Source organism: Rhea americana, unplaced genomic scaffold (genome assembly GCF_003343005.1).
Source record: "Rhea americana isolate MKP2758 unplaced genomic scaffold, rheAme1 scaffold_240, whole genome shotgun sequence".
In the NCBI taxonomy this organism is placed as follows: domain Eukaryota; kingdom Metazoa; phylum Chordata; class Aves; order Rheiformes; family Rheidae; genus Rhea; species Rhea americana.
Window position 1 is genome coordinate 485,524 of NW_028186358.1, and position 25,705 is coordinate 511,228.

Consider the following 25,705-nt stretch of genomic DNA (forward strand, 5'->3'; position numbering starts at 1 on the left):
AGCCCGCTCGCGCCCGGCCCTGGGTGCCCCCGCGCTGACTCCCGCGCTGAGATTGCGGGTGATGGCGAGCGCGGCCGCCCAAAGCGCCAGCTCTTGCGGGGAGGGGGGGTCAAGACCCGTGCCGGGGTTTTCCTGGGTTCTCCYGCTCCTTTTGCACGGCAGCCGCATGGATTCGGGGCCTCGGAGCGAGCCCAAAGCTCGYCGCAAGTCACCCAAAAGGGGCGACTGCCCCTTTCCCGAGCTTCGCTCGAATTAAAAACCGGGCGGAAACGACAGCATTTTCCAAAGGAACTGATTAAATCTATCAAGCTATTTACAAGTGGGCTCGATCAGAGCGCTGTTATCTGGGAATACAACAGGAAGGCAACTTCTCTTAAATCTCCAAGGCGCGGGAGATTTCCTGAGCTCGGGACAGATTTATAAACCCTTTGCACACACGTACACGCAGCCCRGCACATAGCGCCCGACGCGCTGCCCGACGCGCGTCTCGGAGCCGCGGCRGCCCGGGATTCGGGCAGCCGGGTCCCCGGCCTCGCCGGATACCCCGTCTCGTGCCTCGGGGTCACCAAAACCTCCACCCCCCCCCCCAAAAAAAAACGGGTCCCCCTTTTGCAAAAGGGAGTCACTGCGGGCGTTGGCGGCGGGGGGGTTCGTCCCTCTCCACCTGCCTTTTTATTTTGCCCGTCAGGTTTTTGCACGGAAACCTGCAGATCGGGACGCCTGGAAGAGCCGGGTTTGCGGGAGCAGAATCGAGGTTTCGGTTTAATTCCGTAACAGGACACCGCTCCGGCCTTGGTGGTGGCAGGGCTAAGCTGAAGGCTGAGCTTTCCTTCCTCCTGGAAAGCCAAGGGAAGAAAATCCATAATAATCCTCCCCCCCCGCCCTTAGTAGGTGTTGAAGTGCACCAGAACACCGACTCTCTGAAGCTGCAAATTTTTATGCTATATTGGGGGTGACCCTGTGCTGTTTTCAGACTGTCGGGATGCACGAGGCCTGCGTGTAATTATTGTTATAAAAATACCACCTCTATATTTGAGGCCTTGGAGGCCGGAGAATTGTTGGGGGGAGCGTAACACATCACTTTATGGGGAGGGGGAAATAATTAATTGCACTTGAGCCCCGTTACACGACACGCGGCAGCGATTCCACCCCGCCGTGCGCTTCCAAGGTGCATTTAGCAGCGTGGGATGGGAGGTCCGGGAGACGCTGGGATGCCAGAGAGCCGCGTCCAGCTCCCGGCTCGGCTGCAGGTGCCGTGAGGCTTTTGGAGCTGAAAACTCACCCAGTTTTCCCAATTTAATTCCCTTCTCGTCGTGGGGGGGGGGTGGCGGCGTCGGCTGATCTCCCCCCCAGGCCGTGGCAGGAGGGGACTCGCAGGCGTCTCCAGCTTGCCGAGATGCGCGCCGGGGCTGCTAGACGGTTTCCGAAGTAAGTAACGCAAAATGTTACTCGCTTTGGGTTTCGTCCCGCTCGCCAAGGCAGCACCTTCCTAGAGGCCCCCGCGCCGCATTTGGAGCGCTCTAATGCAAACAATAATACACACTTGCACTTGTTTTTTCTTTTTCTTTTTTTTTTTTCCCCTCCCCCCCCCCCCCTTTAGCACCTGGCATTCTGATCGCATTAGTAAGATGGGTTTCATTTTGCACCCTACTTAAAATGCTGGTTAAACCTGTCCTGGAGCAAGCGCCCGCATTACATAAAGGCAGCTGGGGCCACGTGAAAATGCCACCTTTTTAACTGCGACCGTATCAGGGTGATCGGGGCAGTCTGGCAAACTCATCTCTGCTTCTTCTTCTTCTTTTTTTTGTTTTTGGCTTTTTTTTTGCGCTTACCTTTTGTGATATTCGGGTGTAACGCTTACGCGTATCTGGGGCACGGGAAGAAGCAGAGCTCTCGCAGGGCTTTGGGAGCAGGGAAATTACTGCTGAGGCTCCACGCTGCAACGGACGGAGCAGACAAAAGGTGGAAAAAAGCTTTGTTTTCCCCATTTCGCGGATGGGGACCAGGGGCAGTGAAACTCCCGTGGGGGGGGGGGGGTTGCACAGAGAATCCAGCTTTCCCGCTGCACGGGCAACTCCATCCTCTGCCAAGACCTCCCCCCAGATGACTTTTGGGGTGGATCCGACATACGGCATTTTCAGGCAGCTTGCAAACAAACAGCAAGTCTGTTCTCACGGTGATCCCCCCACCCCCACCCCCCAACGCTTAAAAGCCATTAAAATGTGTGAGAAAGTGCAAAATCCTAAACTAGCTCAATATTCACACGTTCCTGAATTATTGTCGAGGSCCTCGTCCCCCGCGGGGAGGCCGCGAGCGGGGGTCCCGCAGAAGCACCCTCTCCGTGCGGGGCAGCTCCCAGGCGCTTTGCCACCGCGGAGGCAGAAGAAGCGGGTCCTGGCCCGGGTTCCCCTACGCCTTCCCCGCGGACCGCCACTGGCATCACATTTATTTGCTCGCAAAGGGAACCGGAGCTCTCCCCTTGCGCAYCCCACAGTGAGAAATGAAGGCGAAAGAAAAGATTACGCCAAACCCTCCAGCGCGCACGCAGTCGCGATGCTGGGTATTCCTTGCGTTGCTCTTTTTTGGAAATGCAGTTTTGTTTTAACAGCTCCCAAATGAAGGAKGTTTTATTTGGTTAAAGGGGACTGTCAGATTTTCCCTCTTTCACTTTAAAATTCATATTAAAAAAAACAAACAAAAGGGTTTAAGATTAAAAAAACAAATTCTTAAGTGACTCAGAAGCAGAATTTTTAACTTCTGCCTTGCTGAAGAGTTGCAATTTGGAACTGGGACAATCTTCCCACTTCTGCCACCCCAAATGTTTTCTACCATATTCACCTGTCCCACATCATCAAAAGTTTCTGAAGTCTCTGCGCGGGACACGGGCGGAGACGACAGTCTGGGTTACTGTCCAGGCACTCGGTGAGCACCGACCCTCCCTCGGGGTTCCTCGGCCACCAACGCTGCGCGAACGAGATTTACAGCCTTCACCGTAGCAAACCTCGGCGTGCCTGGAACTTGGGAGGAATTGAGCAGAAGACCGCTTTGGATGCTAGCAGTCCGCACGCGGCTTGAGGACACGCTGCTGTAAGATCTTTTTTTAAGGTAGGCGTGATGCTATGCAGTGTTTCCAGTCGACTTTGTCTGGTTTTCCTCTCTTCTTGCAGCTTCCTTCCTCCTCTCAGTGCTGGCAGGTTTGGAGGTTTCATGACGTAAATTGGGCCTTTTGAAGGTGGATGCTTTGGGAACTTCAGTCTTGTGTGTTTAAACAAGAGAAAATTGGTTAATTACATTGGTGCATGCAGTTAATTTTCCTTGCTGTGAGTTTATTATTTGAAAGCAGCCAGCATCAGAACGGTCTTCTCGCTTAAAGGGAAACTGCGTTTCTCGAAAACCACACTGCACTGGATGGATCCCCAAGGACACTTCCTACATTTCACAAAGCAGCCGCATTTCAGGTAGCATCTAATGGACTAAAATTCCCACCGAAGTAAAGCTACGAGGCTCTGAGCACAGATCTTAATGGGTTGTCTTGAAACTTGACAGCACCACCTACCTATGCTTTGAAATAACCCATGACCAGCATAAAGCAAGAAAGCTAGCAAGTGTTGGAAAGAAATTCAAGGAACGGCATTTAGTGATTTGGGGTCTTGCCCAGCGCCCACCACTGCAATCTCCTGCCCCTCGCACCAAGGAAGGCTCTGAAGAGTAAGACACCATTAAATCAAAATAAGCATATAAAAGCCTAAAAGGCTCATGGAGAATTTGGTCCAGTGCTGGCAGCAGACTACTTTTACATGGTCTCTGCTTTCCAGGGCACAGCTTCGTGCTTGTAAGCAATTGCAAGCACAAAATCTTAGTATATACATTGCCGCCGACACAACTCAAGTGCAAATCACGCAGCTTGGCACATAGCAGCTTTTGCACCCGCAGCTAATTTCAAGGCTCAGAGCAACGAACGACCCTCCGCCCGCGACGAGTGGAAGCAGCTCACCAGCGACCACCGTCCGCGTAAGGCCCCGAATGTGTAAAAGCAAATTCCCTTCTACGTCACTGATGACTTGGGATCACTAAAACGCGTTAGCGTCTGTGCGCTGCGAGCGCATCGCTTGCAATTTGGAAGCGAAGCCGGATCGGTGACTATCGTTTTGCTGCGGGTCTGGGTAATTTCACTTGGAGGTACATTAACTTTGTGCTTCGATGTATGGGTACGATGTGCAAATATGTAACAAAAGACCCTGCTGTTTAAAAGTCCTATTTTCACCGAAATAAAAGCAAAACATTTCTTCTCGCTTACGCTCTGCTCATTTCGCCATCTGGGTAATGACGTAATTCACTTCACTACGTAGTATCTGCTAAGAAGTTCTTGGCAAGTAATGCAAAATTTCTTGATTACTACCCTACAAAGTGCATTTTYCCCCAAATTTTAGTCTGTTATGCTTTTTTCCCCCCTCACAACCCATACTCTGTATATGTTATTTCTCTTTGAGCTAGATATTACCAGCACATTAAAATAAACAAAATCACACGTTTCCTGGGTTAAAGTGAAGTTCACACTTCTTCCTGCACAAGTAGAGAATCTTCTATTTGTAGCTGAAATTTAAATCTGAACCAGACTCAATCTTAGGTGTACGGTGCTTGACTGCAGTAACTCCATAAATTTAAAGATTTATTCCTGTTTTTATACTTTCTACAACTAAAACTGGAACCTGGCCAAACACTTTCCATAAGAATTAGCACTTAGAAACTCTAAGAAGATTAATACAGCGAACAAACAAACAAGCCCAGTTTCGTTTGGAGAGGAAAGCCTATTCCTTTACTAGCACCGTTTTAATTTGAAATCCCACAAAGATTGTAAAGCTTAGCTGTCTAGGAGTTAAAACAATATTGGAAACAGTGAGCTTTTTGGCTCTTACTGACGAGCAAAAATCTTAATTTGTGGTGACCAAGAAACTACAGGGGTTGCTTTGAAGGAGACCCACAGTACTTTGGATGCTTCCATGAAACATGACAGATTATTCTGCTGCCTTCTTCCACCCAGAAGATGTTTTTCACCTCAAGCGTGGAGTTTATCCAGCACTCTAGAGCAGCCTCACAGTGTTAAGTGATATATTGTTTAAGGAAGCCAGGGAACAAGCCCAGCCATAGCACCATCATGATGGCTAATATTTGTATAGCACCGAAAAGCAAACGCTACAAGGGTTTAAAAACACAGACAGGCCAGTGTGCAATACACAGAAAGGGATCTTGAGCTCTCTTACAAATAGTGTAAAACCACAGTAATTTTGCTGCAATAAAGGCACATGCCCCGAGGGCAAGAAAGCTGTATTTCACATGAAGATGTCTTTAAAAAGTGAAAAGTCCAGCTGAGCTGCAGCTAAAACACTTGAAGCGTGGGGACTGTGTGCTGTCCACTATGTTTCTCTCGGTGGCCAGTAAAGACAGCTTAAAGAAATTTGTTCAGTGCTACATCTGCATCTTGATGGTGTTTTCCAAGCCGTGTTAAGGAACGGAGGTAACACAACTAAAAAACGTACTCATTTTATTCAGAGAAACAGGACAATGGGATGTTTTAGATTTACAGCTATGAAACACAGCCAGGCCTGAAGTCAGCAATGAACAGTTAATGGATTCAAATCCTGGTCAGCTGCCCGGGATTACACCGTGATAACCAGCTGGGTTTCAGGGTTGCACTTTCAAGTTTCCGTGGCCGAGGTGAGATCAGAACCAGACTCAAGGATGGCGACTGCTTCTTCCCATTGCATGACTTCACTCGTCTCTTCTGGCAACTCGTAGCTGGATGAGACGAAAATGCTGAAATGAATCCTGATTCTTTAAACCCTTAAATAAAACTGCTTATGTGAGTGCTGAGTTCCAGTATTACTTATTTCCAGGTCTGCCATTAGAAACAGGCTCTAATTCAGTTATAAGTTTAAATTGCAAGATTTCAGTGCTTTTAAAATCTATTTGGCCTCCCAATTTCACAGAACAGCTTGCTCCACCAAGGTTATGTTTTGAAGGCCGGATCCATCAGCGAAGGTATCATGAATGTTGCCAGGGAACCAGAGATTTAGATATGGCTAATAAAGGCACAGCTCCTAAAGCTCTGTTGCAAAGTTACAATAGCTTGACAATAGTTAACTACTGGCTAGGGAAAAAAGGGAGTTATTTTGTTTCATTCTTTAATACTGACACTCAGGCATAATCTTTTAATTAGACTRTTTGGAGAAGAAACCGTGTTTATTTTATATATAAAAGGAAATCAATGAAAAAAATTACATACAACTTTGCAAAACCTCTGTTTCCACAAGCAGAGCTGGGCTATCACAAGTGGAAACAACAGTGGCTTTAAGAATAAAGGCAGCATGACTTTTTTTTTTCTCCCTGGATTGAAAAAAATGCAGTCAGTGCGATGCCGTGGACAGCAATTTACTGGCTCTCACAATTATAACCTACCAAGGCCTTCTACACAGCAGTTAAAACTAGGCCTGATCTTGCTTACTGTCATGTTACATGAACAGGGTCACACCAGAGTGAATCCGGGCTGAAGGCAGCACAGGGTCTGCTGTGTTAAAACATAGCTCTTGCAAAGTCAGTAAGGGTGAACAGTTGGCCATGCTCGAAGAGACAAACCTTAACTGTTTTTACTAAGTTTGCTCTGCAGACATGCAAAAATCTTGGCCCTGTGCATGGAGACCTTTTTAACATGGCTCTGACGTTCACGCTGGCCTCTCACCGTCTTCTCACCCCCTTGAAAGAGCTATATTTAAACACAACCTGTGGTTTCAGCTCGGCACCGAGCAGCACGCTCAAGACTGAGTTMCAACCTGACGTCTGGCTGGTGTGTTTACATCGCCTTCTCGTCCAACATGATAAAGTCCAAATCATCTCAAAGTCACAGCCTGACTGTTAAATGGTTAAATCTGCTTGCAGTGTTTTTTCTTCTTTCTCTGTGTTTCTGCAGTACACTCATCTGTCTCCTCTTTTTGTCTTTTGTGTTTCTTCTTATGGCGCTTCTTTTGCTTTGCCTGATCAGAGTCTTTTATGTTGCACTCTTCCTCATCAGGTATTTCCACATAAACCTCTCCACTGCCTGTATTTTCATAACAACTAATGCTTTCCCCTTCATGTTGCTCTTTTTGTTTTCTTTTCTTTTTTCTACGGTGACATTCCTCATATGGAGCATCCAGTTCCTCTCCGTTCAAGCTACCTAGCTGATGTTGTTTCACTTCTGGTTTCTCGTTGTGTTCTGAATTCTCTGCCTCTTCCCTCTTCTGCTTCTTCTTTTTCTTTTTGGCTTTGGTTTTCAGCTCTTCTGAAGGCTCTAAGGCTTCATCTGCTAGACAAGAATTGTCTAACTTTGTTTCAGTTTCATTTTGGGATGCCTTCAATTTTGCCATGCGCTTGGCAAAATATTCCTGTACAGTGAGAACACTCTTCACTGTGTTGGCACTTTCTGCAGGCTCAGATAGCCAGGGGTCTCTCTGCTTCTCTTCCTGAGACTCAGAATTGGCAACATCCTCCTGCAGGGAAACAGAACAAAGAGAAGCAGGTGTGAGAGTCACAAATAATGCCTTAAACATAAGGTTATTTCTTTGCATGCTCACAAGAAAAATATTTAAAGAGCTATTTTGAAAATTAATAGAAGTATAGACTTCAGCAGAATTTGAGAGGCAGCCCTTAATGCAAAAGACAGTGTAGTTTTAGGAAGAAGAAGAGGTGGCAGTATGGAAGGCAAAGAGACAATATAGTACAGTACTTCAGGACAGGGAAGGGGACTTGATTCTCTGGTGCTCTGAATTTCTTACTGTTTACCTACACTTGTGCAAGTCATGCAGATTATATATAATACTATAAAACTCAGTGTATTATATCTACTTTGCAAGGGCACATGTCTCTACAAGATATAAAACAACCTGGAAAATAATATAATAAGATCTACTAGCCTGTGGCATAAAGGAAATCCCATGCCTAAAATACTTCCACAGCAAAGTGCAAGAACTTAAGATATACAGAACAATCCAGCACTGATGCATCTCCTCCGTCTTATCTGATCTTTAGAAATATTTGTTTCATAGCTGGTTCACTGTCATTGTGTCCTAGATGTTGTTATTTAAATAYGCGCCATTTGATCACAGAACAGCTTCAAATGTTATCGGATGGCAACAACATCATAGGTTAGATCTTACAAGGTTTCTGCGTACACAAAATAAATAGCTGCTGAACTGTAGCTGCAGGTGAAGATCTATAAAAAGAATCTAGTATCTACAGAGTAAATATAAAACAAAAAGCAAACTATAGCCATTCAGCTGAATAATGCAAGTATGGCATGAAGAGAGTTGACTCTGAGAAAGCAAAAACTGCAACGAGATGAAAATACATAACTTGTTAAATTGTCTGTGACTTGCAAAACAAACAAGTCAAAAAGGCAGCTGAAATTCAGACTTGTTTACATGGATATTGAAGCACTCAAAAAAAAAAAGAAAAAGAAAAAAAAGCTCCTTGTGGCATATCCCTTTGCTTTGGCAAAAGTCAAAAATAGGCTCTCTGGACCTCTCCCAAATTTTACATTGCTTTCTTTCAAGTCATGTATGAATCGCAGGTAACTGGGCACACCCTGCCAGTGGGGAAAGATGAGCAGGTAGGAATTGTGCCCAATCCTTAGCGGTGTTTTTGCCTACAGGACACAGGTCTTGAACAGAAGGTAATCCACAGCTATTCCTGCCAGTTGTGGGGAGCGTAATGGAGATACTACACTTCTCCCATTCATAAATGCGTATACAGATAAAAGCATCCACTATACCCGTGCATCTTGTACGTGAACTCAACTGACTATAAAACACAACCAAACCAGAGCAGTCATATTTTACACCCACATTCACTGGCGTAAACTGTTACACAGGGTGAAGGCCAGCAGCAAACTGGCAGATATAAAACCACTTATCTCAACACTTTATAGTTATTGCATGATGGTGTAGATAAGTGATCTGGCTCTCTTTAGGGTATCATTAAACTTGCTAGCTGAAGTGGGTTTTATTGGAGTTTGCAAGTAAAGTTTTGCAGCTCTGACTCCTTACAGATCAGTAACCTTTACTCACATGAGCAGGAATGAAAAAATCTGTGTCATTAGTGATGCATTAAGAGTGGCGATTTCCTCATACATCTGCTTTCAAGAGAGCTATTCCAGTGGAACGAAAGTAATGCTACACTTAAGATTCCAGTAATGTTTGTGCGGGCACTTACAAAAATYAGGTACTTTTCTTCTACGACTACCTTGCAGGGTATCTTGAGGTAAGTTTATGCAGTAACTGAAACTATTTGACTTCCATCAAAGAAGTCTGCAAAGAAATGCTGAACACGTGGAAAAAATATATATATCTATGCACACACACACATATATAGTCTACACTTGAAAGGGGAGCTGTAGCAGAAGTTTGACAAGACAGAATCCACAGAATAAATGGTCTGAGCTATGTTTACAGTCACTGTCTTTCAAATAAGATACACGTCCCAACCCAAGCCTAAGCAAGCAGCGTTACTGCAGATCAAAAATAGATGCCCTGCTAAAGCAAACTTAAACAGGTCGCTTGCTTTTCCATTTTCTTCTATCCAGAGGAGGATTTTGACACCTTGTATTGCAAAATGACAAACAGTCTCCCAGGTTTCTTGCCACAGATGCAAGACAGCCAGAACTGTCTCGCTCCCCACCCCAAGATGTAAAATGTACTTGCGACCAGAAGGCCAATTACCCTCTGGCCAACCAGGAAAGGATTTTCTCATTCYCTTGGTGATTTCCAGTTCTGACAACTTAATTACTGTAATTGAAGGCAAATATTACTTGAACTCTACACATTTCTCTTATAAAATACACTAGGCATAGAAAAACGTTCCTTTGGTTAAGCTGAGGAGTTCAGAAGGTATGTATGATCCCAGAAAACAAGAACCCCACTCAGAAACTCCTGTATTGATAAGAATTTTAATAACCATGGGCCACTGAACACAGAACTAGCAGGGCATGGAGACAAGCAAGGAGGTGCCAACCCTGGAAAACCTCTCAGTTTAGGAAAAACTTATGCAAAACCATAAATCATCTGGAAGGGCTGTTAAATACCAGAAGCATTCCCCCTCCCATGATGTACCTGTCCAAGTAGCCATGGGAACACTGTTGAGCTCTAAACATAGTTTTTCYCTGACCTCTCGACAGGAGAGACACAGTGCTATGCAATTCCTTCATTATCTGCCCCAACACATACGTGCACACACACATAGAGGACTCAACAAAGAAAAATAAGGTAAACATATTAAATGGGTACTATGTTTTTGCAGTCTCTGAAAAGCAATTAGTTTTACAGGATAACAGAAAGAAACACTCTTGAAGAGTGTTCCTTCCCCAAAGAACGGATGATTCCTTCCCCAAAGGACTGATGATCACAAAAAAGGAAAAGAGCAATCGTGCTGTAACTGGTTGGAGGCCTGAAGACAGGACTTCGGAGGAGATTTCTTTTCCCAAACTGTGAGGTCCCACAATTGCCAAGGAAATCAGGTGGAGAGGACGAAGTTAAAAGGAGTTGTGAATAGTAGCCTCTAGGGAATTGGCAGAATGGACTCATGCAATAAAAGAGGATGGCTTGAAACATGGTGTGAAATGCAGAGTGATTGAGAGGAAACAACAGGAAAATTCAAGGAGAGGCTGGGAAGTGCAAGGGAAAAGGTGAAGGTCAGTTGTAGCCAGGAGTCACCTGTAAATATCATCTGTTTATGTAATTGGTTCAATGTATGGAAAATAATCTGAAGGACATAAACGCTGCAAGTACCTTGCAGCTTTTTTCTGCCTGCTTTCTTCACTTAAAAAAAAAACAATGCTGATTTAATCATTAAGTWAGTACAATAAACCTATAGAGTGAAATCCTGGTTCCCTTGATTCCTGCAGGATCAGGATTGCATCTATAAGACATCATATTCCCAGTACATCACAGTATCACACAGAATCACAGAAYGGTTGAGGTCAGAAGGGACCTCTAGGGATCATCTAGGTGACCCTGGTCAAGCAGGGTCACCTAGAGCACCTCGCACAGGATTGCCTCCAGGTGGGTTCTGAATATCTCCAGAGGAGGAGACCCCACAACCTCTCTGGGCAACGGGTKCTCTGTCACTCTCACAAGAAAGAAGTTTCTCCTCATGTTCAGATGGAACTTCCTGTGTTTCAGTTTGTGCCTGTTGCCTCTTGTCCTGTTGCTGGGCACCACTGAAAAGCGTCTGGCCTCATCCTCTTGACACTATCCTTTAAGATATTTGTATACATTGATAAAATCCCCTCTGCCTTTTCTTCTCCAGGCTCAACAGGCCCAGCTCTTGCAGCCTTTTCTCACAAGAGAGATGCTCCAGTCCTCGAATCATCTTTGTAGCCCTACGCTGGACTCTCTCCAGTAGCTCCATATCTCTCTTGTACTGACTGGGGAGCCCAGCACTGGACACAGTACTCCAAATGTGGCCTCACCAGGGAGGGCTGAGTAGAGGGGCAGGATCACCTCCCTTGACCTACAGGCAGTGCTCTTCCTAATGCACCCCAGGAGACCATCGGCCTTCTTGGCCACAAGGGCACATTACTGGCTCAKRGTMAACTTGTTGCCCATGAAGACCCCCAAGCCCTCCACAGAGCGGCTTTCCAGCAGGTCAGCTCTCAGCTTGTACTGGTGYATGGGGTTATTCYTCCYTAGGTGCAGGACCCTGYRCTTGCCYTTGTTGAACCTCAGGAGGTTCCTCTCCACYCARCTSTCCAGCCTGTCCGGGTCTCTCTGAATGGCAGCACAGCCTTCTGTGGTATCAACTACTCCTCCCAGCTTGGTATCATCAGCAAACCTGCTGAGGAGGYACTCTGTCCCTTCATCCAAGTCACTGATAAGTAAGTTGAGGAAGACTGGACCTAGTACTGACTCCTGGGGGACACTACTGGCTACAGGCCTCCAACGGCACTCTGTGCTGCTGATCACAACCCTCYGAGCTCTGCCTTTCAGCCACTTCTCAATCCACCTCACTGTCCACTTCCCTAACCCACACTTTCTGATCTTATCTAGGAGGACGTTATGGGAGACAGTGTCAAAAGCCTTGCTGAAGCTAAGGTAGACAACATCCACTGCTCTCTCTTCATCTGCCCTAGTTATTTACTGTAGGAAAAAATAAGGTATAATGGCCAATTACATATAAAAATGATTCACATCCTAGGTGAAAACAGTTTTGGTTAACAGTAGGAGTGAGAAGTCGAACATGTCTCATGACAGTTAGACATGTCATAAAATCAAATGAATTTGAAACCCAAATGTCTTTTAGAGATTTAAGAGCTTAGGTTGTAGAACTAAGGTCCCAAAAGAAAAACTGCATCTCTTGTGCTACTCTGGGAATAAAAGCAAGATATGACAAAGACTCACAAAGAATGTTAGTGCAGAAGCAACAGAAGGAGTCTGGATAAATTCAGTGAAGTTTCCCTCCTCTTGGGACAGCAAGTGTTTCTTATTTTAGCACTTACAGCTTAAAATAGAAGAATCAAAAGATCTACAATACAGTCTAAGACCCATCACATACGAAACTACTACTGCTTAAGTAATTTCACATTGTTCTTTCCTCATTTGCAAACAAGGGTGTACTATGTTACAAACAATTTTGTTAGCACAAATTCACAAAAAAAGGCACAAAAAAAGTGCAGAAGAGGTGAGCATAAAAGCAGAAGAAAGCTAAACTACAATTTTAATAAACTCACTTAAATTAGAGACAATAAGGTTGATGAAGCAAGTACTGGCTATACCTCCAGCATTGCTGTCTGTCAGAAGGCAATCACATGATCATCCATGGCTTTAAAATGCAACCCCTCTTTCTTTAGTCTTGCTAAATCATGGTGATTAGTTACTTTCTTGTTGAGAAACCATAACAATAAGATTAATATAATCTAGTTCTATTCCTGCTGCTCCAGATGTTCACTGCAGGGCCACACCAGTATGACCCTAATGCAGTGCACACAACTTAACAGGCAAGAACTGAGGGCATCCCTGTATCTTTCCAACACAGCTCTAGCTCTAATGGAGAGAAATACAGAAGATTATTAATAAAGAGTCACTCTGGAGTTTACAGACATTAAGGATGACAGAGCCTTGCTTTAAGGAGTTGACAACTTAAAGTTAAGTATGAGCATAAACATTTGGATTGAGATCAAACAGACAAGAGTGAGCAAGAAACGTAGGGTAATGCGTTTAAGCAGGATTAAAATAAATACATACATAAATAGGGCCCCATACCATGGGTTCGAAGTCAGTTCTAGCATAAGAACTGATACCCAGGAGGCCCTACCAATTTCAATTCAGTTGATTAACGATTGCTATACTGCAGACAGCATCTTACGAAGAGCTAATGATAACAGCTTTCCAGTACAGAAAAGGCTGTTCCAGAGAGAAAGGYGACAATTTTCCCGGCGCTTATGATGAAGAGGACAGGAAACAGCACATGTAAATCACTAACATGAAACTTTGCYAGCAGGAGAAATCTTCTAACCGTATATATGGTGAAGCCTGCACCATTGGGAGTCTTTAAAAACAACTCAGACAAACACCTATCAGGCAATTGTAAGGTAGAGTTAATCCATGCCTGGACTGGAAATGGAATATCTGGATGCCAGAAGCATTTTCCAGCCCTATAATGCTTTAAAAACCTAAAATAGGACACCTTGTGAGAGAGCTACAAGTTCCTGGTAACAAAAGATGGTTTAAATGAAAAAGATGAAAAGCAGCAACAGTAATGAAGAAATGCTGATCATTCAGGTTCCTTCCCGTCGTTTCCTTCCTTCACGGACCCTGGTATTTTAATCACCCCGACAGCTCAGGTAGCCACAGTAATTTTTAATTGTGCTATTACTTACACTGAGTGCCAATATAGCACAGATTCCACTTACGGGAAATGGGATGAAAACCCTGAATGTTGAATACTTGGCTGGGCTGCATGACATGATAGCATTTTTTTAACAAGTTCTAGTTACTTTACAGAAGCACTTTTCTGTCTGACTCCATTAAAATAAATACCCTGAATACCTCAAAAATCACCTGYTATCTTGCAGTTGAATACTAACTACTGCAGTCTACACGAGCTATCAAGTCAGCTCTGTCCCTTATCCAGTAAGCAGACACAGAGAGAGGTTAGGAAATAACTCACGGAAAAGGAGAAGGAAAAAAAACCCTTAAAAAAATCCAACTCTTCTTCAGGGAAATATGAGGATTCATTTTTGCTACATCTGCTTCCATCCGCAACTACAAAGAAAGAGCAGTCAGGCTACGCCTGTTACGATCAAAAGAGTAAGGAATTTTATTGTAGTAAATCCCTGCTTACAATAATTTTCGGGTTATTCATAAAATCATTGATTGGAAGTGACCTCTGGAGGTCTCTAGTTCAACCTCCTGCCTGGAGCAGGACTACTGCCAACACGAGATCAGGTCGGCTGCTGCTTTTTCTAGCTGAATCAAGAAAACCACTAAGGATGGAGGTTCCACAATGTTTTTGGGTACCTGTTTCAGTGCAGCACTGTATCTTAGAGAGGAGGTTTTATTACTACATAACAGCACTCATTYCACTCTACTGTATAAATCTATACCTGCTTTGTTTTCAAGTACATTTACATTATATCTGCTGACTCCATTTTTTATTTGAGTTTTAAATTCAGTGGTGATGTGTTTCTATTAGAACTGCATTGAGTATCTCAGACTGTCCTGTAATTCTATTTTATATTTTTGCCAAAAGCTCATCCCATATCTCAGCAAGTGGCCAGTTTCAGCATTTTCATTTATTTTTATAATTCAYATATTATGACTGCTAAAATAAAACGTCGCCATCTCACTTGCTGGATGCAATCTCTAGGTATCCAAAATGCCATTTGCTTGTCATATAAACAATACATTTTTACTGCTGTACCACGTATTGGATTCCAGCCTGTTTCCATCAGTGAAACAGGAGCCACCCAATACCTTGTAATACACAGCTGAGTTTTGCCTAAAAACAACAGTATAACAAGAAGCAACAGGGTTGCAAAAGTGCAACAGATTAAATTTTGGCCAGAGTCTTGATTATGATGACAGTCACGGGGATTCTTTCCAGCTGTCATTATCAGATCCTGGTCAGTCCTCCAGCTCTAACAGCTACAACACCTATATTTCTAATGCAAACTCGGGAACCCTGACATTGTGCTGCACAGAGAATACAGAAACTTCCTCCTACTGCTCTTAACACTTTTTAGGGGGGAAAAAAAAGCATTAATTTCTCTTAAATGTGAGCAAACTACTGCAGTGAGATCCCTTCATGAGCAGAAGGTAGACTGCGAAAGGCTAAAGGAGAATACACACAATGAGATAACAGTCGAGAGGAGACTGAAGGCACACAGGGAAAGAGTTAAAAAAAAAAAGTCAGAACACTGCAGAAAAAGGTCCTTTACATAGCTTGAAAGAGAGGCACTTAGATATACTTGTGACATCTCATTTCATTCTAGCTACAGTGCTGAGGTCAGCAAAACCTCTCTTCCTTTGCATTTCCCCACAAATTACATCTGTGTGTGAGACTGAATATAAACAAAACTAACGGAAGAGATTTCCCTTAGGATCTCTCTATTGGCACGATGCAGAGATCCGAACATAGTGACTTCATCTTCCCAGAAGCATCTAAACCATTCCTAACTGCTCTGTTCTCACCTTGAATAACAGAGGAAGCATGGTCCGGCAGTGGGAGCGCAGGGCCGGGAAGGTCACGTTCCCTGCTCTGAAATGGCACCGGTGGGAAACCCTGGAGAAGGAGTCATTCCCTGCAGCTATGGCACAGGCTATCAAAGAGCAAAACATGCCTTATCAACGATATTAAACTCACAGCAGAGATATGAGTTCCTAAAGTGCTTTGGGATCCCTGAAGGAAAGAGGTATGAGATGTGGAAGGCACCTAGCAAGTACCGAAAGAACTTAAGTTTTTCCGTATGTGAATGTGTTCTGGAGCTAAGACACTTAAGAACAAATAGGCACATCACACTTTTTAGGGGGGCAGGATTATAATATCATTGCGGACTGATCTTTTCAGCCTGTACCTGTACTCTGAATGTCAAAGTCTTTGAGTGTTATGAGGACAGTTATGCCAGTACTGTAGGTATTATTCATGTGGCACTAACACTGTAAAATACACGCAGCACTAATCAAATCCTTCTTCATGCAGTTGTTTTATTACTGTCACATCATTCCCTGAGCACTTTTCATTAGCTCTTTGTAAATGTATGTGGTTGGGAGAGCTGCTGTTCCCTTCTAAAAGCAGGATTCAGAAAATCAAAACTTGATGATTGAAATACAGATTCCTTCATGTACCCTACAGACACAGAAGCAGCTGAATGGACGAGATGGGAAATAAAAAGCGGGTTTGGTCAGCCGAGCTGTGAATACAAGCAAAGGTACTGGCAAGGTGTATGAAGATTTAAGATGTCAGGATAAGCCACTCAGAGAAAAGAAGCCATAAAACCCTTGGAAAKGCCCAGAAAAGAGGTCTGGTAGCAATTGGAAGAGGAAGCACAATCAGCATCATAGCTTGCATTCTGGAAGAGGAAACCACGTATATTCTGAAATCTGAAAATAGTATCTAATATGTAAGACTCCACTTCTAYCTCTTTGCTAGTAATAAATGTGGAAAAGAATGTCTATGTATAAAGAATGCTTCAAGGGGCGTTTGAAACGGTGAGTTTAAACGGCCAAACCTTCACTCTTTTCCCCTTCCTCTTATAAAATCCTTCTGAAAAGGAACATGTACACTTGAAACTCTTCCGCTTATTTGCTCTGAGAGGGTAATATGCTAGAGAACTGATCCACATAATCAAAATCAAGCCAGACCTCTGTGCACGGGTACAGACATTTCCTGTTTTCCAGTCCAAGCAGTAGTAGAAGAGCTGCTGAGAAATAACCTTCTTGTGTCACCTTTTAGTCACTTATTTGTTAAGTGTGCCTTCATCATGACTTGGTTCCTTTTCTTTAAGCAGGTGTGAAAAAGTATTCGTAGTACAGGAAAATGAATCAGAACGTAATAATTTAGAGYGACACAGAGCATAAATACCAGCAAAGTCCTCCTGCCTGAAAACGTGCAGTCTAAAAGACAGATGTAGAAAAGCAAAGCAAACKGCAAGAACCAGAGAAGAGAGCTGACATCTGAAAAACAACTGCACTGATGTGCACCCACATTTTTTATTCTCTCGTCTTTAAGGGCCTTAAGAAAGATCGCTCATGTAGCGTTCCTATGGTTCATATTCACATGGTACAGCCCTGAGTTCCACCTCCACAATAACCATGCAAARCACAATCTTTCTGCTACCTTCTTTCATAATTTTCCCCATGTTTTCTCATCGCTCTCTTTAGTTTCGGTGCTTCCTTGTACAACTGTTTAAACAAGTCAGCTCCCCAGATCAATTCAAAGTATCACCCATCCTCTCCTGCCACAAACCAACCCAACTCTTCAATCGTATGCTTCATAATCCTATTCGGTTTTCAAATATACACATGAGTGTTTAACTAACCACACTGCCCGTGTCCTACCTTACCCTTTCACTATCTGGTATGTGTAACATCCTGCCCTTGTTCTGTCCATCATCTGATTGTAAGCTCCCCAGGGAAGCAATTAGCCCGCATGTGAGCACTGTATAACATAATTAACAAATAATAACCACTGAGAAATGTAGGCCAAAAAAGCCAAGTTATCAGAGCAACATTTCTGCAGAGACTTGTATTGTTCTGTACTCACTTGCTGCTTTAGCTTCCAAGTTCCTGGAGGCACATATTATACTCCACACAGCATAAAAGCAAAAGTGAGCACAGCGTTTTACAGAAGGCATAAAATGTTCTGACTTTATTTGGATTTACAGGCTTTGCTATTTTTCCACCTTCATTAACATTACTAGTAGTGCACATTTACACAGCACACTGCAGAATTGGAGGTGAAATGCTTATAATTTGGATCTAAATTAACTTTGGCAACTAAAGTATCAAAAGAAGGAAAGAGGGGATAAATGTAACCATGAGCAAGATGCAACACAAACTCTGATGTGACATCATTTATTATGGAAAAACTGCTTGAGGAGGCAAAGATAGAACCTCTATTCTTAGTTATCCATTCCCGCATCCTACTGCATGGGAATGGTTGCAACTGTTGCTGTCCTAACAGAGAAGCCTAAGAATGTTGTCTTATTTCAAGAAGAAACTGAAAATATTCCCCAGTTCTGAGGCTTTCTACTACGGGACTGGTATTTCAGCTTCTTGTGCTCTTGCTAGAAAGTGTAAAGACCTCCATCCCTACAATACTGTCTCTACCCATATAGTACTGAAAAGTAAGTTTGCCCAAAGGTGCCAAAGCAAGTAGACAGAGGTTTCTTACAAGCTTGAATTATGACTTCCCCTTCCATGCAGGCCTGGGGTGAGAAGGAAGTAAAAAGAAGGATGAAAAAAGGGAAGAAAGGGAGAAAGAATGTTTTGAGTGATCATTGAGAAGAAGAAAGATGGTGTTCAGGATATACGGAAGGAGAAAGAGTGTTCAGGAGAAAGGAGGGAGAAAGGATGCGAACGCATCTCTGAGTTTCTCATTCCTGAGTTTGCCAGCAATGGAAACCATACTCCAAAATATCGATTTTCAATTCAGCAATATCTGATCTTGTCTTGAAAAAACAAATTAAGATGGTCCCTACTTGAAAGCATGAGAATAACAAGTCAGATTATTTCAGAGGCAAAGCAGGTGGAAGCCTCGTCAGGGAGCAGCTGAAGCTACTTCACAGGTATCTATGGAGACTACAAGTCCCAGCATGACCTATGCAGCCTTGTACTTGGAGCAAGACAGAGCATGTCTGCTGTGACCTGTAACAAAGATGATGGCTTTTCATGGCCAGTTTGTGAAATCTGCAGTCTTTGACAGAACTTTGGCCTCTATCAACCTATAGAAAAGCTAACCTGTTTTAATTTATTTAAGCGAGCCATTTGAGGAGAGAATAGCTTAGATTAGCCTGTACAGTATCTATATTACTGAGGCCTGCCTCAATGCCAAAGCAAATCTTAACTATCCAAGTGAAGAAGCCAAGTGTTGTGCTTAGAAATTGATAGCCATCCCTATGATGTTGAGATATTTTTTTAAACTCCCTATTAAATCAAACCAGGTAGCCAAATATTTCAGTTATCAGAAGATGGTGGCCAAAATTATAGAGTGGAAAAGATGTCCTGAGGGTATCTCCAATTTAACACACTTCTTTTTATTAATGCTACTAAATTTGACATATTCTCTGTTCTCAGTCACATCCATTGCCACGAACATCTAATTTCTCATCTGCAGGCTTGTCTTTCACTCTGTTCAGCAGGCTGCTGTCCCCTCAGTTCACCTTGAACTCATTGTCCAGCCTAAGAAAAGATATCCACACCCTTGCCCCGTTAATTTTTAACATACCCTGGCAATCATGGTCTTATCTCGGATTTTCTACTACCAAAAAGCTCATAGGCCATCCTATTCTGAATTCCCAAACATTTATGGTACAAACACTTAGTTTTTTCATGTTTCACATACATCCCTATCTAAGCTGCCCTAGTGCTTTCATAACCTTACTCCCCTGGGAGTAAAGAGCCTCGCTCTTCACCTTCAAACCTCTCCTTAGACTTCATTTCCTTTGGTTTGCTATCCACAGCTGACCTCTGTGTTTCTGCTTTGCTTTTCTTGCCCCCATGTGATGTCTGCACTTCACAAACCATAGGCTTCATTTCACATCTTTCTTTACAGTTTCCCTTCATTCTTACTTTGTTTCTTTTTTGTGATGGTTGCTCCCAAAGCTCACCAAGGTCAAAATTGTAAGAAACATATGTCTTTCATTATTGTAAGTTTTAGCCTTATGGTGCTGCATAAAGACTTAGCAGTAATGTCCAAAAGACAATGAGAAAACCCCTGTGCCTATAATTCCAAATAGATTTCTACGATTTTATTATTAACACTTTATGTAAAGTGTGCCCTAAAGGGAATGAAGTGCTCTATGGTTGCCCAGTGAACCACACCAAACACACAACTTGTGCCTCAAGGGACTTGCAGGTTAAAGCCATGAGTGGGTACAAAACAATACAAATAATTATCAAATAGGCAATCCCGCAGGGAGTGTGCACGTTCCAAGCCGGAACGTCTCCTGGCATAAGAGCTCTGAAAAAGCAGTGGGAATTGGGTGCTTCTCACAGCATAATAGCAAATTGCTCAAGGAATAAGCAGCAAAATGAAGAAAAGTGAAAAGACTCGGGAGAAGGTGTCAGATTAAAGGAAGAGCCAATTCTTTCCCAATGCTCTACCGTCTATGGTTAAGAAAAGATGCAGAGGCAAACAGAACTAGTCGCAGCTGCTGTCTCCAGCCCCTAAGCCGCATCCTGGGAAGCTGTCTTCTGCTGAAGAGAGATGTGGCATCAGTYGGGGTCTCAAACCCTCAGTGCAAGACTTGGAACAGTTTTCACTTGGATGTTCTAGGCTTACTGAAAGAGAAACCAGATGTCAGACCGGCTCTTGCTGGACATCGAATACCGAGAAGGTGAAGAAAAGAAAGGAAGAAAAAAGAGCTCTGCCCACCAGATCCAACTGGTCTAGAATCTAGCAGGAGTAGAGGCCATAATAGGTTTACAAGATTTTTTTTTCTCCAGTTAAGGACAATTCTGTTTTTCTTCCATTACTTGAGTCTTCTGCTAATCCCTTCTGCTCCCTTCCTCTCGAGAGTAGCTCCACCAGCAAGTCAGCCAGCCCCAAATCGCAGCAGTGACTCAGCAATGCCAGCTCAGTTTTATTTCTTATCTTCATTACCCCAGATTTAATGCTGTAAGTAAAGCCGGGGAGGGTGGAGCTATGGAGTTTTCAAAAGAGTCATTCCACGAAGAAATGAAGGTCATGGCTACTCCAAGAGCTGCATATTTCGTTGAAGAAAAAGTTAYAGTAGTTCTATGAGCAAAGGAACTTGGCTTCCTGTGGCTTTGCACCTTGKGGCTCGATGACCTCGTCTCTAATGAAGTGTAAGTTGTGATCGAAGCTGTTCCTGTGGTTAGGGCATTYATAACGTCTTTCCTCTGTGTGGATTCTCTGATGCCTCATAATACAGTTGAGCCTCACTGGGAAAACAATTTGTCCTTCCTCTTTACGTGACCATTTATTTTCACACAAAACAGGGACTTAGTATTTTTAAGGTTGCTACTTCCTTGTGAAATTTGGTTGAAATCAGTGGAAGAAGAGGGATTAGAYACACAGTATAATCATATACACTTCACTTCCCTGAAAACCAGGTTAAAAATTAGGTAGTATTTTAAGCAGTCGAAATGATAACAACAAAAAAAGTGATGTTGATTAACAGATAGTAATGCACTTGAGTGAAAAGTAATTTAACAATAAAATAAAATAAAAATTAGGAAGTCAAGCCTTCTGTCCATATTTCAACAGTCTATCAAGTCTCCTAATGCTACTGATAGTTCTGTGCATCTCAAATGTTAGACTTCTTTAAAAGCAACTGCAACACTGATTAAAGTCACCCATCAGTAAAACGAAGAGTGCCACCACTGCTTAACATTAATGCACATTCCCATCATCCTTGAGCTGGTTTCTCAGACATATCTCCTTCACGAGAACATGATTTCTGCTACAAGGTAGATGCTGATTTACCATGGAAATAAGTCTCAATGAGAAGTAGGAAAACACTAATGACAGCATAACCCACCACTAAAGACAATTTAAAATAACTATCTGACTTTGTGCTGAAGCAGGTGAGAGGTGGGCACAGAGTCTGTTCCCACACCTCTGCTGCAGAGGAAATCACCTCTGGAAAAGGGAAAATAACATAAAACTGAAAGTGGTGAAGGTAAACTGCAGACAGCAATTATTAACACGACTATTTCTGCGGCAATCAACACCTCCTGAAAAAAAAAAAAAGTAAAAGAAGAAAAAAATCCATGTAAAGTCATAGGTGGTAAGAAGCCAGCACACCGCTAAAGAGAAGGAATTGTTCAATTATTACTTTGGATATGAGTTTTGCAAATGCAGGCACCAACCTCCATGTTACAACCTGTTATCAACCGCAGCATGCTGAAGGGATTAAAAGCTAATGTTGCACCACTATTGCTCTTAAAATTCTGTGCCAGGCCAGGGTCTTCCAATTTCTTAGTTTAATATCCATACGATTGCAACATCAGACCAACTTTGTTTGTTCCTAATGAAAGAGGTGATTCACTTCCTTTCAAGGAGCTGCACCGTAAAATGTTGATTAGAGTGCAAATTGCCCCCAAAATTTAAAGCTGAGGGAAAAAGAAAACAAAGTGAGGCGTAAAAGAAGATGGGAGTCAAGGGGAAAATCAAAGCAGAGAATTCACCAGGAGGTAGAGATTTTATCAAAGCGATTGGTTCATTAGGCACAAAATTTGACTGTCTATTAACACGGTACAGCAGTGTTTTTCGTTAGTGAGTTCTTCAGGGCAGACACCTTTGTCTTTATACTTGTAAAACACCAATTAGTATCTTGGGCAGACTACAAACAAATCAACATTAAAACAAAGCAGCAAAATAGAACCATTTGTATATCCTGTTTAGCCTGGAGTCACTAGGACAGATTCAGTTCTCTAGAGAGAGCCCATATTCTCCTCTTCTCTAACTGCCTTTGCCCATGTGTTCTGCACATCTACAGTAGTTAAAAAGTACAAACTTTGATTTATCTATATGCTTCAGTTCAGCAGGAGTTCATCACAGGATGCTGCTCTGGGAATTCTTATTACACTTTTTGTACATGTGTATTCAAGCTAGCTTTAAACCACCCRTAACAGCGTAACTGCAGCAGCAGAGCCCTCTGCAAGCTGCGAAGCCTACTCGAGACTGTTCAACATTGTGCAAGCCAGCCCCAAAACTGCTTCCCTAGCATGAAGCTGAGGGTGCCTGCTACACAGCCTCCGAAGGGATAGAGGGAATGTCTGGAAATTTAAGGCATGCTCGAATGGTATTAGAGGACTATATTGGGTGGATGGAGCAAAACCTGGCTCAGTTTTGTCCACACTGTTGATTGAGAAGGGTCCCTGGAGCAAACAACCTCCAGAACTGCAGAGGCTGGTTGTCTTGAAAGGAATTACCCGTTTCACTTCAACAAAAAGCCTAGGAGGGAATTTATATTGATGTGGATGACTGGTGACTAGGAGGGAAAAGGAGGACCAAGTACATCAGCAAAGGCATGTCCAATCGCTCAAGAGAATTTAATAATCCAAAGACACAGCAAGCTTCACTTTCAACCTGCCCTACCCAATACTGCATTACTGCACACACTTTTCAAACTGGATAAGCTATTTAATATTGCGTCAGCTCCCTACTATATTCTCAGAGGGAAGACCAGACACACAGCAAAATGTGTTGTTTTAGGGTCATGGCAATGGTTAAGATGCTACACTACAGATCCAGAGGTCTAAGTCTGACCCTTCCCCTGATTCACACTAAGGGCTAGCGAGGTTGAAGTTGCTCTAAGTAGGTAGATAATTTTGGCTCACAATTGAAAAAAAGCTGAAAATATGTCAGCCACATTTTTGTCTGCTGTGCCAGAAGCTATAAAAACACTAACCAATACCACAAGCAGGAAAGTCTGATTTGGGGTTTACAGTTTCTAGAGCAACTTCAATATCAAAGGCTGGAAGAGAAAAATTATCCTATCCCCACATTCTACTTCCCATGCTAAAGAAATAATGATCTTAGATAGCAGCAAAAGAGATTCAATTTAAGAGTTGGGAAAGCCTTCCCTTGTTCAGCRTAGTCAAGCACAAGAACAGGTTGTGCAGAGTTTGTGGAGTTCTTGTAAGGCAGGCACTCATTTGGTGTTTTTTCAAGCACATCTGTCAAGAATGATACAAGCAGAGCCGATTCTACCTAGAGAAAAGGTGGTGGACTGGATGAGTCCTTAACGTCCATTGCAAACATACTTCTTAGGAGCAAAACCATATTAATTTACAGAAACACAGACTTCAGGAAAGAAGTAATTAATAACTGCACCCTACAAGCGAGTGATGGTTTTAGATCACTCAGAGATTTGCTGGTGGATAGCAGCTTTGAAACGGAAGGGGGGGATTTAGAAATCTCACAAAGGAGTTAGATATTCACATAGGCTCACTTCTGAATTTTGAAAGAATTTGGCCACCAGAGTTATTTCTCTGCAACAATTACAAGAAGCTGCTGCCAATGTTAACATCAGAAGGCAGATACTGACAGGTCTTTTTTGCCCAGTCAGATGCCTATATTGACACTCATTTAGACAAGCCAGTACAAACACGCATAAAAGGACATTTTTCTATAGCAACGGCTTCTCAAGTAACTAAGGAATTTACTGACAGTCATAAAATCTCTGGCAGGCGGGTGGCAGACAGTGGGGTTAGCTTCCCAAATGTCCCGGGGCACGGAAAAGCTGATGCGACTCACGTAACAACGGTTCCTAACACAGCGCCGAAGCCGAGGCAGTTTGAGGGATGACTGACACCCTCCCTGAGCTGTGCAGTATGCAACAGGAATTACCAAACCCCAGTAACGTGTCCTTTCGGATGGAGGCCAAGCGAGGTGGAGGAAGAGTGATAAATTACAATTCCAGGTCAGGCTCCTCATGAGAGGACAGATATTTTTGCTACTTTTGCTTTGTAGTTTGAAAAAAAAAAGGGGGGGGGGAGGCAAGTTTCCTTACACAACTTTGCGTAACAGTTATCGTCCAGTTAATAAACTCATTCAGCAATAAGCAGTATCCTTTTCACGGGAAAGCCTCAGAGTGCTCTATCAGTGTTAGACCTAAACAGGATTAAACTGATGTGAAGGAGGAGAGCTTGCTAGTGGCAAAGAAATAAAAATAACAAAGAGTGCAGGGAATTACTGCCCAAATTTCCAACTCTGCACCTTGTGCCGCAGCTTACACTGCACCATCTAACCAGAAGCACTGTAATTTTCCGGCTAGTGCAGGAGGTAAAACTGATTCATGGAGAGGAAGCTGATCTAATTTTGCAAAGCCTAGGGGGAAGGGAGCTGCGYACAAGGTGCGGTACGTTCCCTTGCAGACTAGGATCTCCACACCCAGTACTCAAACCAGTTTCCAGTTTTCTTGTCTGAAGAAAGGGGATGCAGCTATGAGCTTGGAGCTCCCAGCTCAGGCTGCTCTCCATCTCAGAGGATTAGTCTCACAGTCCCTCCAGTTGGATTTTGAGTCCACAGTTACCTTTATATACATATATGTATGCCTTTGGTCTATCATTAATTTGAAGGCAGAAGAAAAGCTTTAATCTCAACAAATTTAATCCAGTTTGAGATTCACAGTGTTTCAGGAAAAGATTTTGTAACTTTTACCAGRGATGTATTTGTCTTTAAAGTAGAGCTGAATGCAACACGAATCCTGGAGAGCTGATATCAACATGGGATTTCTAAAACCACGTGAAAAGTTCCAGGGGATGATTTTTTAAATATCAGAAGAGAAGTCCTGGACAGGTAGCTGACACTCTGCTAGAGATGACAGATTAGCCAACTCTTCAGGGTACAATTTGCATCTAATTCATGGGAACTAGAAAGCTGARATTATAATGAGATCAATCATAATATATTCTAGGGGTCTCACCCATCCTGTCCCTCAGATGCCCTAGAGCCAGTATCTACTACCTTAGCTGCATTTAGGAAGCTA

General features: G+C 43.2%; 1 protein-coding gene across 3 annotated transcripts in view; it reads right to left on the bottom strand.

Moving 5' to 3' along the window:
* Positions 1 to 5,525: 5,525 nt before the first annotated feature.
* The window catches only part of PINX1 (PIN2 (TERF1) interacting telomerase inhibitor 1), a 65,801-nt gene continuing 45,621 nt past the window's right edge, over positions 5,526 to 25,705 (bottom strand). For all 3 annotated transcript variants that reach the window (XM_085306507.1, XM_085306506.1, XM_085306508.1), the window contains one exon: positions 5,526 to 7,523. In XM_085306507.1, the coding sequence (XP_085162633.1) occupies positions 6,918 to 7,523 (606 nt within the window). In that variant the 3' untranslated portion in view covers positions 5,526 to 6,917. The remainder of the gene's footprint in view (positions 7,524 to 25,705) is intronic.